At 46.7% G+C, this 17033-nt stretch overlaps 1 protein-coding gene and 1 long non-coding RNA gene across 3 annotated transcripts in view; both read left to right on the top strand.

Moving 5' to 3' along the window:
- LOC310757403 overlaps positions 1-17033 on the top strand; it is a 103897-nt gene that overhangs the window by 70345 nt on the left and 16519 nt on the right. The window lies entirely within an intron of this gene.
- LOC310756537 (uncharacterized protein) lies at positions 3497-15454 on the top strand. Of its 2 annotated transcripts, none has more exons than XM_083600778.1 (7): positions 3497-3594; positions 4956-5691; positions 6544-6670; positions 7130-7233; positions 7491-7632; positions 10255-10344; positions 13515-15454. In XM_083600778.1, the coding sequence occupies exons 2-7, from the start codon at positions 5155-5157 to the stop codon at positions 14954-14956; spliced, it is 2442 nt and encodes an 813-aa protein (XP_083456904.1). In that variant the 5' UTR covers positions 3497-3594; positions 4956-5154; the 3' UTR covers positions 14957-15454. The 2 variants fall into 2 exon arrangements, with proteins under 2 accessions (XP_083456904.1, XP_083456903.1); XM_083600777.1 differs by having other exon boundaries at positions 3523-3590; positions 5090-5691.

The raw sequence follows: 17033 nt of genomic DNA, 5'->3' as shown, positions 1-17033 counted from the left end.
CACATACATTCCAGTTACACGGCTGCCATCCCTAGAGTGGTTTAACAATCAATCCTTCTTGCCAGGGAACCCTGGGAATTGGTGGGGTTAAAATAAAACAAAACAGGAATAGGGTATCCCTATTTTCACGGGAGAAATGTTGGAGGCTATTATTATTTTCTCCACCCAACAATTGCCGGTCAGAAGCGCGGTTGCTGCCCATCTTAAGACTCCTGCAGCCGCGAGTTCCACAGTTCTGACTACGCACCGCAGCAGGGGGAAGGCGCTTTCTTTCCTCAATTTCCCAAGGGCCATTATTTCTTTTAATTTCTATAGGTCTTGTATTCATTTTTTTTTAAAAAACGTGTATTCTATGCCCAAACGTTTCCGCCCGGCTACGACCTCTTGTTACCGATGCGACTTATTCCCAAATGTGGTTTCTTTGCATTCCATCCCCCCTCCCCCGCCTTAGAGACCCACCCCCTCCCCAAAGTGGCAAAGGGAGACTAGAGCTGCAGACCTATTGCAAACTCGCCCCCTCCCTGGCATTGCAGAGAGGGAGCGGGGGGGGGGACTTCTGCTCCCTGATTTGGGGGGGTGGGTGGCTGGGTGGCTGCTCCCCCAAGCATTAGCTGACCCCCCCATGCATGCTCCCCCTGCAGCCCTGGGACACCCCCTTTCTCCCCATGCTATGGAAAAGCGGAGAAGACTCACCAGATCCCTACGGCACTTCAGACACAAAAGCCACCGCCAGCTCCCTTTGCAGGAAGGGAATTCAGAGGGAGGTGCTTTTGCTCTGGAGGACTTGGCCCCCCACTTTATTTCCCCGTCCCCTCTAGGAATCCAGCTAACTTCTTTTTAACCCTTGGCAAGCCGAGCGCACCAAGCTGGCGCCTCTCTCCCTCTCTGCGCCAAGAGCCAAGGAGAAGAGTTTGCACTTGATATCCCGCTTTATCACTACCCTAAGGAGTCTCAAAGCGGCTAACAATCTCTGCAGATGCCTTTATTTTGGGGGGACCCCCTTGACTGGGTTTCTGAGCTGTCACCTCCCTTGGCAGAAACAGATTGCAGTGGTCTCTGCAAGGACTTAGGAAGCCCCATCATAGAATCATAGACTTGTAAAGGTGAAAGGGAACCCCAAGGGTCATCCAGACCAACCCCATGCAAAGCAGGTGTAAAAAACAAAAATCTGCCCTTATTCCTTTATGGGGGACACAAGAGCCCTTATAGAGTCCTTTGTAGGTAGGAGAAAATAACAGAGGCCAACCAGAGATTATTGAGAAGCAAAGCAGCTCGTAAGCCTGATCTTTATTGAACTGTTGCAACAGGGTACTCCCCTCACACGCAGGAAAGGAGGACCCAGAACCAAGGTGTGCCTGCCCTTATATAGACATTTTAAATTCCCTGCCCTGGAGCTCCAGACCACCCCTCCATACATCATACATACATCACAGAAGGGGTGTATAACACAAGACCACCCCCCACAAACATCATACCTACATCACAGAAGAAATTTTAATGTTGTTGTTTTTCCTGTCTGCCAGGTTATCTGATAATGCCTTATCTGATTGCCTTTCCTGGTAGTCTGGCCATTTCTTTGAGATGGTGATTTCCCAATTTCTGAGACAATGGGAAGGTTCCCTCAGCCCCTCGCAGAGAAAATATTTGGTCAGTTTGGGAGTCAAAATGGTTTCAGGGCGGTCTTCCTGTGCTGCTCCAGACATGTGGTCCACATCTCTATGTACGTGCTTGGTTGGTACATTTATGAACACTTATTACCGTATGTATATATATAAGACCTTAAATTTTTTATTTCACAGGACTCTCAACTCAAAGCATCCACGGCAGATGGCCAACCAACCTCTGCTTAAAAACCTCCAAGGAAGGAGAGTCCGCCACTTCCCGATGAAGTCCATTCCACTGTCAAACAGCTCTTACACAGTCCTGATGTTTAGTTGGAATCTGCTTTTTTTTGGTCATTTGGACCTATTATTTTGAGCCCAGGCCTCTGGACCAGCAGAAAACTAGCTACGTGACAGCCCATTAACTATTAGAAGATGGCTCTCATATCTCCCATTCAGCCAGATCTCAGCTGAATGGTGAGCAAGGCTCCTGCTTTTTCTGCGACTGAAGATGGGAGGTGGTACACCCGTCCCATTAAATAATTTTAATTGCGCTTTACCATATTTTTCGCTCTATAAGACGCACCAGACCACAAGACGCACCTAGTTTTTGGAGGAGGAAAATAAGAAAAAAAAATTCTGAAACTCAGAAGCCAGAACAGCAAGAGGGATCGCTGCGCAGTGAAAGCAGCAATCCCTCTTGCTGTTCTAGCTTCTGGGATAGCTGCGCAGCCTGCATCCGCTCCATAAGACGCACACACATTTCCCCTTACTTTTTAGGAGGGAAAAAGTGAGTCTTATAGAGCAAAAAACACGGTAGTTCCTTCTTTTGCTCCTCGCATTCTATTGCATTACAGTTCAACTTCTGTAGGAATGTGGTTAAGATGCAATATGTAAGATATAAAAGAAACAACAGAAATACAATTAAAAGACCCGTCATGAATGCTTTAGTTGAGAGTCCTGCATCGCAGGGGGTCCCTAGGATTAGACTTCTAAAGCCTCTGGAACTCTGGCTAAATTGGCATACAAACTGCGAGACCAGGACAACTGTGACTTTAAAGAAGAATGGGAACTTTCCACAAAGTATTTAAAAATACAACAAAATGAATTGGACTCCTTGGCAGGTTTTGGATAAACATACACAAATGTATTGATTGATAACATGGTAGATAGATAATATAAGGATTGATATAACTTTATAATATGCAGAGAATAACATGTGCTGAGAAATCAGAAAGAGGAGTTGAGGGAAGTGGGGGGGGGAGGGAGGGTTTGATGGGGAGTGGGGGAAAAGGGGGGGAAATGATGAATATATGTTTTGATATATTGTTATGTTGAAATTGTTTATATGTGTGTGTGTGTGTGTGTGTGTGTATACACACACACACACACACACAATTATATATATTTATTTATATTTATATTTATATTTATATTTATATATATAGAGAGAGAGAGAGAGAGAGAGCGCGCCTCTGGAACTCACCGCCAGATGATTCCTTCTCCTCCTCCCAGGCTCTGATGAAGCAACAAGCCTGGCTGGGGTCACCCCCAGAATTTGGTGGTGGCCAGGAAACGGATTGCACAACGGATTTTCCTCCACCTTCTTCTCTCCGATTTAACCTCTTTTCCTTGCTCAGCACATGAAATAAATATCTGCAGCGGGATCTTCAGGAGAGGCAGACCTCGCAAAGGAGGCTCGTGCTGTTGCTCCTGCTTTTGCAGCTGCCTGCTTTGCTCAGGTTATATTACGGGGTGCGAGCGAAGGAACCCCAAAAGCCTTAGCCAGATCAAAAGATTTGGAAACGGCGATGGCCGGAGTCAACTTTGAGTGGCAAGACAAAAATAAATAAATAAATCCACCTCGGGGTTAATGGGAGAGAGTCCGGATGCCTAGCTAGGCACCCACTTCCTGCCCCCCCATCTCCCTCCTCCCCCCCATCTGCAGCCTTCGCGCCCCTTCCCCGCCCACCTCTCCAAGGGATCGGGGTGAGTGCAAAGTGCATTTGGGTGGGGAGGCGCAGTGGAAGTGGGGGGGGGCGATGGAAGGAGGGGCAAATGAGGGCAGGATTGGGGGGACCCCTGTGTGTTAAAAGCAAATGCAACGGGCTTTGGGGTGCAACGGAACCCCGAGGGCTGGAGGAGAGACGATGCAAAGGGGTGAGCAATTCCTGGTGTTGCACTGGGAAGAAAGAGCGCCTGAGATTCCCCGCCCCATAGCATAGGATGGTGGGCCTTTTCTGGGTCCGGCATTAACCGAGAGCCCAAATTTTTGAGGCGCCACCCAGAGCAACCAGCTCATCTGTTGTCTCTTCTCCATCTCCAAGGAAACCAGCTGAGTGAAAAGCACGTAAAGGATTATCTAGGACTGAAATGGGGGGCGGGGAGCTTTGGGGTGGGAAGCAGGAGGAGGAAAAGACAGGGGCCATCTCCTCCACCCCACCCCATCCCACAAAGGGAGATGGGCTCTGCAACTGACCCATCTGCATTCATTGCATTCTTACTGCGTTCTGCATCAGTATAAATATGTTACTCACTACTTTTGGGGCATTGAATTTGTGTCTGTGTGTCTTTAAGTTGGTGGGGAAATGATATGCATATAAACCAAAGCCAAATGTATTAATAATGTCAGCAATATCTAGGCAACACGATGACCATGTACATACGCAATAGACAATCTTTATAGAATTCCTTTAAGAATTTAAGAATTCTTCGTCAGCGAAACAGTTGTCAATATCCCGAATCACTGTTCCGTGCTGGACATCATATTTGCTGAATACACAAAGCTTCACAGCTTGTCTTTCATCGTACAAAGTCTGGTACCTCGCTTCATTTAAAGATTTTCAGAGACTTCGAGACTAAAGATTTCATTTTGTCCTTGTTAGGGTTTAAAGGAATTCTATAAAGATTGTCTATTGCATATGTACATGGTCATCGTGTTGCCTAGATATTGCTGACATTCTCTTTGCAACACAGGGGTTTGTTTGGTTACATATAAATGTATTAATAAGGCCAGCATCAACACTTTGAATTGTGCTTGGAAATGTACTGGGAGCCAGTGTAGGTCTTTCAAGACCAGTGTTATGTGGTCTCAGCGGCTTAAAAACAAGATAAAACAAGATAAAACATCAAACATTAAAAACTTCCCTAAACAGGGCTGCCTTCAGATGTCTTCTAAAAGTCAGGTAGTTGTTTATTTCCTTGACATCTGATGGGAAGGCGTTCCACAGGATGGGCACTACTACCTAGAAAGCCCTCTGCCTGGTTCCTTCACAGTGAGGGAACCGCCAGAAGGCCCTTGGAGCTGGACCTCAGTATCCGGGCTGAACGATGGGGGTGGAGACGCTTCTTCAGGTCTTGAGTCCTTTGCAAGATGTTGTTGTCACCTCCTCTTTACCCAAGTTTCTAGACCTCTTTGGGTTCTCATCGGCCTTCCTTGCAGGAACTAACCCCAGTCTATACTCAGAATCCTCCTGTGCTTCTTGCAGACTCCTCTTCCTGAGAGGGGCGTGTGATACTTGCGCACCGAAGGACTCCACACGTTTGCAAGGAGATGTCGTCGCCGTCTCCTCACCCCAAATTCAGGCCGTCCTTGCCTCCGGACAGAAACTGGCACCAGAGCAAGGAGATCATCAGGGTCCTGTTAGAGGCTGAGCTGGAGCAGAGGTCAAAGGTGGAAGAGCAAGACTCGGATGGCTCCAAAGAGAGAAGAAGCCCCCAAATCGTCCAGGCGGGAGGCAGCAGCCAGGAATGCTGGGAAAGAAGAGAGCAGAAGATCCTGGACGAGGGCAACGCCAGCTCGGATGTACAACGCCAGCGTTTCAGGGCGTTCTGCTACCAGGAGGCTGAGGGGCCCCGAGAGGTTTGCGGCCGACTCCACAACCTCTGCTACCAGTGGCTGAAGCCAGAGCGGCACACCAAGAAGCAGATACTGGACCTGGTGATCCTGGAGCAGTTCCTGGCTGTCCTCCCCCCGGAGATGGAGAGCTGGGTCAGGGAGTGTGGCCCGAAGTCCAGTTCCCAGGCGGTGGCCCTGGCCGAAGGTTTCCTCCTGAGCCGGGCAGAGGACAAGAAGCAGGAGGAGGAGCGGGTGAGAAAGTGTTTCATCTTAGTACTTCCAATGGGTTGAGAATGTGTGGGGACTGTCCCCTAAAAAGTCTCACCGGCCACCCACCTTTTCTCGGATGTTGCCCCAATAAGGGATTTATTGCTTGTCTCTTTAAAAGCATTTCTAGACCGATAGAAAAACCTCCAGGTGGCAACAGATCAACTTAAAAACGAAAGGAATTCAAACCATTGATATCAGGCACTGTAAACTTTTCGGCATCTGCTAAAAACAGTCTTATTTAGACATACCTATGCAGATGTGTAGGGACACGGGTGGCGCTGTGGTCTAAACCACAGAGCCTAGGACTTGCCGATCAGAAAGTTGGCAGTTCGAATCCCCGTGACGGGGTAAGCTCCCGTTGTTCGGTCCTAGCTCCTGCCCACCTAGCAGTTTGAAAGCACATCAAAGTGCAAGTAGATAAATAGGTACCGCTCGGGCGGGAAGGTAAACGGCCTTTCCGTGCGCTGCTCTGGTTCGCCAGAAGCGGCTTAGTCATGCTGGCCACATGACCCGGAAGCTGTATGCCGGCTCCCTCGGCCAGTAAAGCGAGATGAGCGCCGCAACCCCAGAGTCATTCACGACTCACCTTAACTGTCAGGGGTCCTTTACCTTTACCTTTTTAAGTGCATTTAAGTTCATTTGCCAAAGACACATCTGGGAGTGTGTTGGAAGGTTTGGATGGTAGAATAATTTTGCATGGAAATCTGAATTCCTAGGCAATTTGGAAATGGTTTCGATGTAATATTTGTTGATTTGATTTAATGGCACCCTTGTCCACATTTCTTCCCTTTTCCTATGACCTCTTTCCTCTCATATCCCTTCCTTCTGTTTCAGGCACAGATGACGTTTTCCAAAGCAGCCACAGATTCCCCAGAGGCAGAAGATGCTCCGTTGAACATCACAAAGCGGCCGCTCTTCCGGGGGATCGTGCAGGAGGCCGAAGGGGGTGCCTCCTCTCTGGGTAAGAAAAGGCCCTATTACAACATGGGTCTTATCTGCACTAAACATTTGAAACAGTCCTGTACCACTTTAAGCCATCATTCAGAGAACTTGAACCTGTGTTTGCCTATTTCTTCCTCCCTCCCAATCCACCTTCCTTTTGTGCAGTGTCTGAGTGCAAGGACTTCTCTCTTTTCTTTTTCTTAACGTGATCGGCAAGGGGCTCTGGAAGTCATTGCAGGCCTGAGCTCGATCGACCAGTGGTCTGACTCTGTATGAGGCAGCGTCCTATGTTCCTGTGTGCATGCTTGGTCTGCACATGTCGCACATGTGTGTTTATGCACATGCACATACATTGACCACGCCCACCACTGGCATGTGGGCCTCAGGGGGGTCCACTGACCCATCAGTGGTGGCCCTTGGGCCAAAGGAAGGCTAGCTAACCCTGGTATAACATCCACCTTCTTTGTCTTCCTTGTAGGAAGTAGGACAGCCCTCAGAGACAGCAAAATGGCCCTGGGGCGTTCCCCCATGCCTACTTCTCTTTGTGATGGACTGGAAACAGCGTCCCTGCAGCCAGAACAGGTACGGAATAGAACTGTGGGTGCCTTTTCTCCACTGCCCATCACTCTGGACCTGAAGATGGCAGCCATTTTCTTCTGTCAGAGCTGCTCACTAAGAAGGTCTTGAGCGCCACTGATGATGCCTTGCGTCTTGCAGGAGATCCGCTAAGGCACCTCAGCTTTTCCTGTCTTCTTTTTTGTTGCTTTACCTGTGAGAAGTAAACATTTCCTCCTTCCTTCCTTCCTTCCTTCCTTCCTTCCTTCCTTCCTTCCTTCCAGGACCTGGTGACCTTTGAGGAGATGGCTGTACATTTCACGGCCTTCCACGGAGGCCGAGTAGGCTCTGCGGGACCCAGGCTGGAGGGGTCTGCGCAGGGAAGCCATGGAGAACTGTGGAATTGTGGGAATCTGGCCTCTCTCGGTAAGTAAGCATATCAGGCAGAAATGCTACTACAGCTACTATGAGGTTAGCGTTTATTTATTTTGTTGTTTAGTCATTTAGTTGTGTCCAACTCTTCATGACCCCATGGACCAGAGCACGCCAGGCACTCCTGTCTTCCACTGCCTCCCGCAGTTTGGTCAAACACATGCTGGTTGCTTCGAGAACACTGTCCAACCATCTCGTCCTCTGTCGTCCCCTTCTCCTTGTGCCCTCCACCTTTCCCAACATCAGGGTCTTTTCCAGGGAGTCTTCTCTTCTCATGAGGTGGCCAAAGTATTGGAGCCTCAGCTTCAGGATCTGTCCTTCCAGTGAGCACTCAGGGCTGATTTCCTTCAGAATGGATAGGTTTGATCTTCTTGCAGTCCATGGGACTCTCAAGAATCTCCTCCAGCACCAGAATTCAAAGGCATCAATTCTTCGGCGATCAGCCTTCTTTATGGTCCAGCTCTCACTTCCATACATCACTGTTGGGAAAACCATAGCTTTAACTATACGGACCTTTATTTACATCCCACCTTTTTGCTGCACCTAGGACTCAAGGCAGCTTACATAAGTTGCAACAAGGCAGATAAAATGCCAAAAGCTAAAAAGATGTGAAAAGTTAATCCTTAAAAATTAAATTATAATATAAACAATATAACCCCCACCAATCTATTAAAATATAGTGGTTCCTTGGTTGTCAAACGTAATCTGTTCGACTCCCAGAACCATTCAGAAACCAAGGCGCTACTTCCGATTGGCTGCAGGAGCTTCCTGGTACTCAATCGGAAGCCACGTCAGACATTTGGCTTCTGAAAAAGGTTCGCAAACTGGAACACTTGTTTCCGGGTTTGCGGTATTTAGGAGCTGATTTGTTTGGGAGCCAAGCCGTTTGACAACCAAGGTACCAATGTACAGATAATAAAGAAGGAAAACTCTGATTTTTTAAAAAAATAATAATTTTTATTGATTTTTCCATATTTGTCATAATCACATTTTGTTACATACATCAGTAACCTTAAACATTGTTCGACTGAGCACCGACCTCCTTCCCTCCCTGTTTCTGACTTCCGAACATCTTTACTAAATTCTTAGCATCTCTATAACCCCCTTTCTACTATCTTCCTTTAACATTTCACCTCATTATATGTAAACCAGCTCCTTATAGTCACATTACAAAACATTTCAACTCAAACCTACAAACGTTTTTGCAATTTTCTTTCATATAAAATATAAATTTGCTCCAGTCCGTTTGAAATAGTTTGTCGCGCCGATTCTGGATCTTCCCTGTCAGCTTTGCCAACTCTACGTATTCCACCATCTTTATCTGCCATTCTGATCCTAAGCCTCTGCTCACTTGTGAGATATCTTTGGGAGGAAAAAAGACTTGGGAGTAAACAATACAAAAATCCGCAATGGAGTCCCTAAGAGGGTTGGATGGCAGCTTGTTTGCCTCCTTCCGGCAACTCCTGCAGCCAGCCTTGTGCCAAACGTCTTGCTCTGCTTTCCTTCGGACCAGATCAATGAGGACGATGGGGAGATCTTGTCAGTTAGTGGCTGAAAGGCTTCTCAGGACAAAGAAATTTTCTCTGGCAGTGAAAGGAAAGCAGAGAAGGGCGGTAAAATACAAGGCAATGTGACCATTAGAAAAACTGCAGTGCAAATTCCTAAAAGTAATTCACCAACAATAACTGTGAAAAGGACAAAATCGTTCGCGAGTTTTAAAGGAAGGGGGGGGGTGATCAGTGAGGCTTCACATTCTTTGGCTGGTGTTATGTATGTTCAAGACTTAATAACAATAGCAATTTCTTGTGTGACAACGGGTGGACTGTGATTTTAACTTTTATCTCATTTTTTATTGTCTGTCTATAGCTATACATATGTAATTATTGTAACATATACAGTGGTACCTTGGGTTACATACGCTTCAGGTTACAGACACTTCAGGTTACAGGCTCCACTAACCCAGAAGTAGTACTTCGGGTTAAGAACTTTGCTTCAGAATGAGAACAGAAATTGTGCTCCAGCGGCACGGCGGCAGCAGGAGGCCCCATTAGCTAAAGTGGTGCTTCAGGTTAAGAACAGTTTCAGGTTAAGTACGGACCTCCGGAACGAATTAAGTACTTAACCCGGGGTACCACTGTGTGTGTGTGTGTGTGTGTGTGTGTGTGTGTGTGTGTGTGTGAAGCCTACTTTGATTTTTAAAATGAAGTTGCGGTATTTTAAGTGTTTTTAAAATAAATAAATACATCATATGGCATAGGAATTACAAGCATGCAGCACCAGAGGGATTTATCTCCTCTTTGGCCAAACAAAAATTAGAGCCAGTTCACAGTGGCCAGTCCTTTTCCTTCAAGCAGGCAGCATCTACATGAGGTCACAATGGCCGGTCTCCTCCCATCCAATCACATCAGCGTGAGGTCACAATGACCTCCGATTAGCAGTTGCTGGGAATCACAAGTGGAGATACTGCTGCCACGCTCAGGTCCTGCTTGTGTGCTTCCCAGAAGACACATCTGGCTGTCCAGTGTAACAGCTGGAGTAGATGGGCCGTTGGTGTGATCCGACACCTGCAAGGCTCTTCTGTTCCTACAAGTTATTTGTTTCTCTCGTTTTAAACAGGGCTTCCGCTTCCCAGGCTGGACCATATCTCCTGGCAGGGAGAAAGGGGAAACCCGTTTGCCGAAAGCTCTGAAGAGGAGAGATCAGCAGGTAGGTATTTAGGGGTGGTCCCCATGTCAGGCATACCCGGCTATGTCTTCACCTAGCAACCATATTTTTTTCTTGCTGAATATCACCCAGTTATGATCCTCCTGTAATCGATGGATTGACAATACGGCAGTACTTGCAACATGTGAACGGATTGCCAGACTTTGTCTGGACAAATATATTGATGTTTGGAACAAGTTTATACAGAATATAATAGGCTATTAATAAGGATAATAATATGACTTATATCTGTATGGAAATGTAACTGATATTACTTATTGTATGATATTGTACCTTTTGCACCTTTTTTCCTATTTCTTTCTTTTTCACTCTTTTATCCTCCTATTTCCTTATAAATGAAATTCTTCTTAAGAAAAAAGGAAAACAAAAACCACCCAGTTGTAAGCCCACAACTTATCCATATTTAACTTGTGCACATTTGGCAAAAAAAAATTAGGAAGGGGGCGACCCCACCTACCATTGAACCCAGTGTGTTTTGACCATACGTGGCTTTGACCCCCCCCCCATAAGTTGCAGGTGCCCTGTATATATCTGAGAAACAGCCTGGGAATAGTGCAAGGGATTCAACTGGTAAAGGAGTAGTTTGTATCTAAAGTGAGGAATGGCAGATCTTATTTCATAGCACCCACCTGTACTCCATGAACCCAGTTAGGCTGGGCCCCAATTTGGCCCACAAGTCCGTTCCCCACAAACCACATCCTCCTGCCCCAGGGGTTGCCAATGTCTTTGGACATCGGTTGCATTTAAAATTTTGAAGGCGACTGCCAGTCACAAAATGGCTGCCATGGAGTGGGCATGGCCTAACACAAAATGGCAAACCCTCCAAGAGTCCCTATTTTCCAGGGATGTCCCTGATTTAGAGAAGCCCATCCCGGTTTCTGATTTGATCCCAGAATGTCCCATTTTTCCTTAGGACGTCCCTATTTTCATTGGAGAAATGTTGGAAGGTATGGAGTTATCCGACCCCCGAGCCATCTGAAGGCAATCCTGCATAGGGAAGGGTTTTTTTTAATGTTTAATTACATTTTTATATATGTTGGAAGCTGCCCAGAGGGCAACCCAGTCAGATGGACAGGGTATAAATAGTAAAATTATCATTATGGAATGGGATGTCCCTATTTTGATCAGAGAAATGTTGGAGGGTATGGAATGGCTGCCATGGGGAGCCAGGCATAACACAAAATCAGAGACAACCAACTCTGACAATGTTTATGCATACCATGAGAAGGCAGTTATGTCCTGCTGGTTATGGAGATTGTGTGCATACACACACACCGTCTGAAGATGTTGTTCTGTAATAACAACACAGTGCATTCTTCAATGCTCTAGTTATCTCCCGCTTGGACTACTGCAATGCGCTCTATGTGGGGCTACCTTTGAAGGTGACCTGGAAACTACAACTAATCCAGAATGCGGCAGCTAGACTGGTGACTGGGGGCAGCCGCCAAGACCATATAACACTGGTCCTGAAAGACCTACATTGGCTCCCAGTACGTTTCCGAGCACAATTTAAAGTGTTGGTGTTAACCTTTAAAGCCCTAAACGGCCTCGGTCAAGTATACCTGAAGGAGCGTCTCCACCTCCATCGTTCTGCCTGGACACTGAGGTCCAGCGCTGAGGGCCTTCTGGCGGTTCCCTCACTGCGAGAAGCTAAGCTACAGGGAACCAGGCAGAGGGCCTTCTCGGTAGTGGAACGCCCTGTGGAACGCCCTCCCATCAGATGTCAAAGAGTTAGAAGACGACATCTGAAGGCAGCCCTGTTCAAGGAAGTTTTTAATGTGTTACATTTTAATGTATTTTTAATCTTTGTCGGAAGCCTCCCAGAGTGGCTGGGAAACCCAGCCAGATGGGCGGGGGTACAAATAATAAATTACTATTACTATTACCAGGAAACGTATATAAGCTAGCCTCACCATTCATTTCACAGAAATCAATTAGAACGCACCTGCCCATTTTGCCTTTTAATTGGGTTGGGTTGGTGACCCCCAACAGGTAATGTGTTTGAATCCAAAGTGCCCCTGCAAATGGACTTCAAAGCGGCTCCCTGTAACAGCCAGTTAGTTGAACAATTTTGGCAAACCTCTTTGAAGTCGCAGCTCCTGGAATCAATCAGCTGATAGGTGCTCAGAGCACACCTTCAAGGGAAGCTGCTCCAACCTCCACTCGGCTGATTGGTGCTTACAGGGACCCCTTCTGAACTTTTTAAGCTGTCAGTCACCGGACATCATTATACCATTGGGTGATTGACAAGCGCATGGAATTACCGTATTGTTCGCTCTGTAAGACGCACCCGACCATAAGACGCACCTAGTTCTAGAGGAGGAGAACAAGGGGGAAAAAGTTCTCTCCCTCTCTGCTCAGCGCCTCTCCAGCAAAGCGGGAGGAGAAATGGAAGGGGCTCCGTTTCTCCTCCCTTCGCTGAAGGGGCGCTGGGCAGCTTTCCCTCTCTGCGCCGCACCCCTTCAGCAAAGCGGCAGGAGAAGCGGAGCCCCTTCCATTTTTCCTCCCGCTTTGCTGAAGGGGCACTGTGCAGAGAGGGAAAGCTGCGCAGTGGCTCTCCAGCGAAGCGAAGCCAGGAGAGCAAGAGGGATCGATCCCTCTTGCTCTCCTGGCTTCACAAAAGCAATGCGAAGCCTCCTGAGGACAGCGGGAGCACTCCCGCTCTGCTCAGGAGGCTTCAGGAGGCTGTCGCTGAAGCCAGGAGAGCAAGAGGGATCGGTGTGCACCAATCCCTCTTGCTCTCCTGGCTTCAGCGAAAGCTGCACAGCCTGCTTTCGCCCCATAAGACGCACACACATTTCCCCTTACTTTTTAGCAGGGGAAAAGTGCGTCTTATAGAACAAAAAATACGGTAAGCAGCACCTGCCTAACACCCAGATTCAGTTCCCCACTCCTGCTATAAAGACTATGTCACCACATTGCCAAGAATTAGCTACTTTGATTGGAAGTGGTCCTTTAAGGCCTCTCTTTTCCTGACACTGTTATTGAGTACAATCATTTGGATAGTGAACCTGTGATCTTGCATGAGCAGAATAGCCAATGCTCCATACACCTCCCCATTTGTCTGTTCCAAGGTTCATCAGATCAATGTTTTGTTCCATGATTCGTAGATCTCTTCCTCCCTGATCAGATTTCACCTTTGATTCCTTTAGATGACGACGGAGAGGGCAATAAAGAGTGTGAACAGCATAGAATGAAAACGGAATTAAAACAGAAGTGGGGGAACAAATCCATTGTTTTTGAAGGGACTGACTTCCATGAAATCCCAATAGTAGAAGAACATTGTGAAGGAAACCAAAGAAAAATTCACAAGGAGAAACTGTTGAAATGCGCTGAGTGTGGGAAGCTTTTCAGCCAGCAGATATACCTTATTAAACACCAGAGAGCGCATGCTATAGATAAAACGTACAAATGCTTGGAGTGCGGGAAGCAATTCCTTCGCAGCTCAGAGCTTCATCTCCATCAAAGATTCCATGCAGGCAAAAGGCCTTACAAATGCTCGGAGTGTGGAAAGCAGTTCAGTCATAGCATAAGTCTGAAATGGCATGAAAGTATTCACACGAGAGAAAAGCCCTATAAATGCTCAGAGTGTGGAAAGGGTTTTAATGACGGTAGAAACCTTAAAAGACATCAAAGAATCCACACAGGGGAGAAACCTTATAAGTGCTCAGTGTGTGGAAAGGGCTTCAGTCGCAGCCCTGAGCTTAAATCGCATCAAAGAATCCACACTGGGGAGAAGCCCTATAAGTGCTCCGAGTGCGGGAAGAGGTTCAACCTGAGTTCAAACCTTAGTAAACATCAAAGAATCCACACAGGGGAGAAGCCCTACACATGTTCAGCGTGTGGGAAGAGCTTCAGTCATAGCACGCATCTTAAAAGACATGAAAGAATCCATACGGGGGAGAAGCCCTATAAATGTTCCGAGTGTGGAAAGAGCTTCAGTCAAAACATAATTCTTAAATCGCACCAGAGAATTCACACGGGAGAGAAGCCAGATAAATGCTCCGAGTGCGGGAAGTGTTTCAGCAATAGTGGGAACCTTAAAATACACCAGAAAATCCACACGGGGGAGAAGCCCTATAAATGCTCTGAGTGCGGGAAGTGTTTCAGTCAAAGCATAATCCTTAAATCTCATCAAAGAACTCACACGGGGGAGAAGCCCTTTATATGCTCTGGGTGTGGAAAGAGTTTTGGCGATAGCAGAAGCCTCAAAGTCCATCAAAGAGTCCACACCCAGGAGAAGCCCTATAAATGCTCCGAGTGCGGCAAGACTTTCAGCGTCGGCAGAAGCCTCAAAGTACACCAAAGAACCCACACGCAGGAGAAACCCTATAAATGCCTTGAGTGCGGGAAAAGTTTCAGTGACAGCAGAATCCTCAAAGTGCACCAAAGGATCCACACGGGGGAGAAGCCCTATAACTGCTCAGAGTGCGGGAAGAGCTTCAACCAGAGCACACACCTTAAGAGACATCAGAGAACCCACACAGAGGAGAAGCCCTACAAGTGCTTGGAGTGCGGGAAGAGCTTCAACCAGAGCACGCACCTCAACACACACAGAAGAATCCACGTGAGAAACACTCAGGGTGCGGAATGACCTTCTGCCAGAGAAGACGCTTTCCACTGCGTCAAGCAGGGTGGAATCCTGCAAATCCTAGTGATGATTGGAATGTGGGAAGTTCTTGAGATGGAACATAAGCTTCCGACTTCCAAGATGCCAACCCAACGGAAAGCATAGGAATAATTAGAGTAGAGAATCACTTGACCAATCAAATCTTAATAAGCAGCTGTAGCAGGGCTCAGAATGGGCAGCTCCCAGTGACTACATGAGTCCAGGATAGATGCATGTCTAGGCTCTTTAGGATTCCTGCTCCGTGTTTGCAGTCATGAGATTGTTGTCTATCACATGGCGGTGTCTGTTTTCATTCCAGAGTGTGGGAAGTGACGGAGACAGGATGTTTTGGTATTGTATTTTTGTAGGCCTAATGTTACGCTTAGCCTCTGTCCGGAAATTCTGCGTTGACAGCATTTTAAAAAATTCTCCCCTCGCTGTAACCTTGGACAATCATGTTTAATTAAACAATGTGATATTGGCTGCCTGTTCAGTCTACATTTTATTCCTGCACTGCAGGGGGTTGGGCTAGGTGATCCTTGAGGTCCCTCCCAGCTCTACAGTTTTATGATTCTATAAAGATGTTCTCAGATCCTCCTGGCCTTCGGCTGCAAGGTCCCCTGTGGTCACTGGTTCACTGGCAAGCTGTCTTTGATTCTAGCAGCCTCTATAAAATCAACCAGGAAGAGGCTCCTAGCAGGCCGGTCACCAGCCATGATTGAAGGTTGACCCCTCTGCCTAAAAGTATCCGTCTTTGCTTGTTTAAAGGATGTAAGAGGCCAGATCAGGCCCAACACATATCTAGTCCATCATTCTGTTACCTCTTTTTACTGTTTGGGATTTCTGTTCGTTCTTTCTTACGTCCCCTCTGATCACTAATAGTTCTGGGGCACACACACAGGTTTCTAGGAACACTTCTCCTTTCTCACGAGTAGAACAAACATGTAGCCAATGTATATGCAGGTAATCAGAAGTCCCTCATTACTGCAACGCTTCCTCTTTGGATTTCATTCTTAAGCTCAAGAACACTCTGGGCATTTATTTATTTTTGGTCAGGATGATAGCATATGCCAAGGACTAATTTTTTGAGTGGAATATGCATGGTGGCTAAGTGGAGATTTAACTTGCACACTGTTTTTGAAAAACTGAACTCGTTTAAACTGGTTTTGAACTGAAAATCAAAACGTTCAGCCGAATCCATAGTTTATATGCCACTCTTTCTCCACCCGCTCCCCAAACCTGAATTGAGATGCACTTACCTTGTTACTTCTAAGCTGCCTCTCCTCTTAGCTTGGTCTGTGCTACGTGAAAACATGTATCAATGGGTTTCTTTTCCTTTCCTTCCCCCTGCTCTCTAAAATTGGGATTTAATCTCACTGTCTGGTTACACTGTGGCTCAAGATATTCCTGGCATGGTAGAGCTGAAAACTAGGTTTCTACAGTCATATTGTCTTTAGCTCTTGAGCTCTGACCATTTTTCTTAAAAAAATATTTACAGGATTAGCTCCTAGCACACAGTGCCTTTAGTGTGCTCTCATTACAGTTTAAGCTGACGAAATGAATAAAGAAGCAAATAAATGGGTGGTTGTTGGCATCCATCTGTCTCGGGAAACTATGGAGGGGTGCACCTTTGAGGGTGAAGTCAAACTGCTGGAAGGTTGCAGTGCCTGCTGTGGCTGTAGAGAACGATATGGGAGGGAGATGTTTTGTTGCAGGTGGGGGCATTTGGTTGTGCTACTGCAGATGCACCAAGACATTTCTTCTCTGTGCTTTTCCCAGCTGTCATTCCTCCCGTGGTTGACTGTCTCCAGGAACTGTGGTTGGCTGCAAGGGATTCCCACATGGTGGGTTTTATGTTGCCAGTAATAATAATAATAATAATAATAATAATAATAATAATAATAATTTATACCCTGCCCATCTGGCTGGGATTCCCCAGTCACTCTGGGTGGCTCCCAACAGAATATTAAAAACATGATAAAACATCAAACATTAAAAACTTCTCTAAACAGGGCTGCCTTCAGATCTCTTCTAAAAGTCGAATAGTTGTTTATTTCCTTGA

This window comes from Podarcis filfolensis (assembly GCF_964270895.1).
Source record: "Podarcis filfolensis genome assembly, chromosome: 2".
Taxonomy (NCBI): domain Eukaryota; kingdom Metazoa; phylum Chordata; class Lepidosauria; order Squamata; family Lacertidae; genus Podarcis; species Podarcis filfolensis.
The sequence above is the reverse complement of the archived record's forward strand: the minus strand, read 5'-3'. Positions and strand labels throughout refer to the sequence as shown.

Excerpts from the sequence above, each read along its gene's own strand:
- LOC310756537 (XM_083600778.1), top strand. The coding sequence starts at position 5,155 with ATGTCGTCGCCGTCTCCTCACCCCAAATTCAGGCCGTCCTTGCCTCCG. Across the intron at positions 5,692-6,543 it reads AGAAGCAGGAGGAGGAGCGG|GCACAGATGACGTTTTCCAA; the intron begins GTGAGAAAGTGT and ends CTTCTGTTTCAG. Across the intron at positions 10,345-13,514 it reads TGAAGAGGAGAGATCAGCAG|ATGACGACGGAGAGGGCAAT; the intron begins GTAGGTATTTAG and ends TGATTCCTTTAG.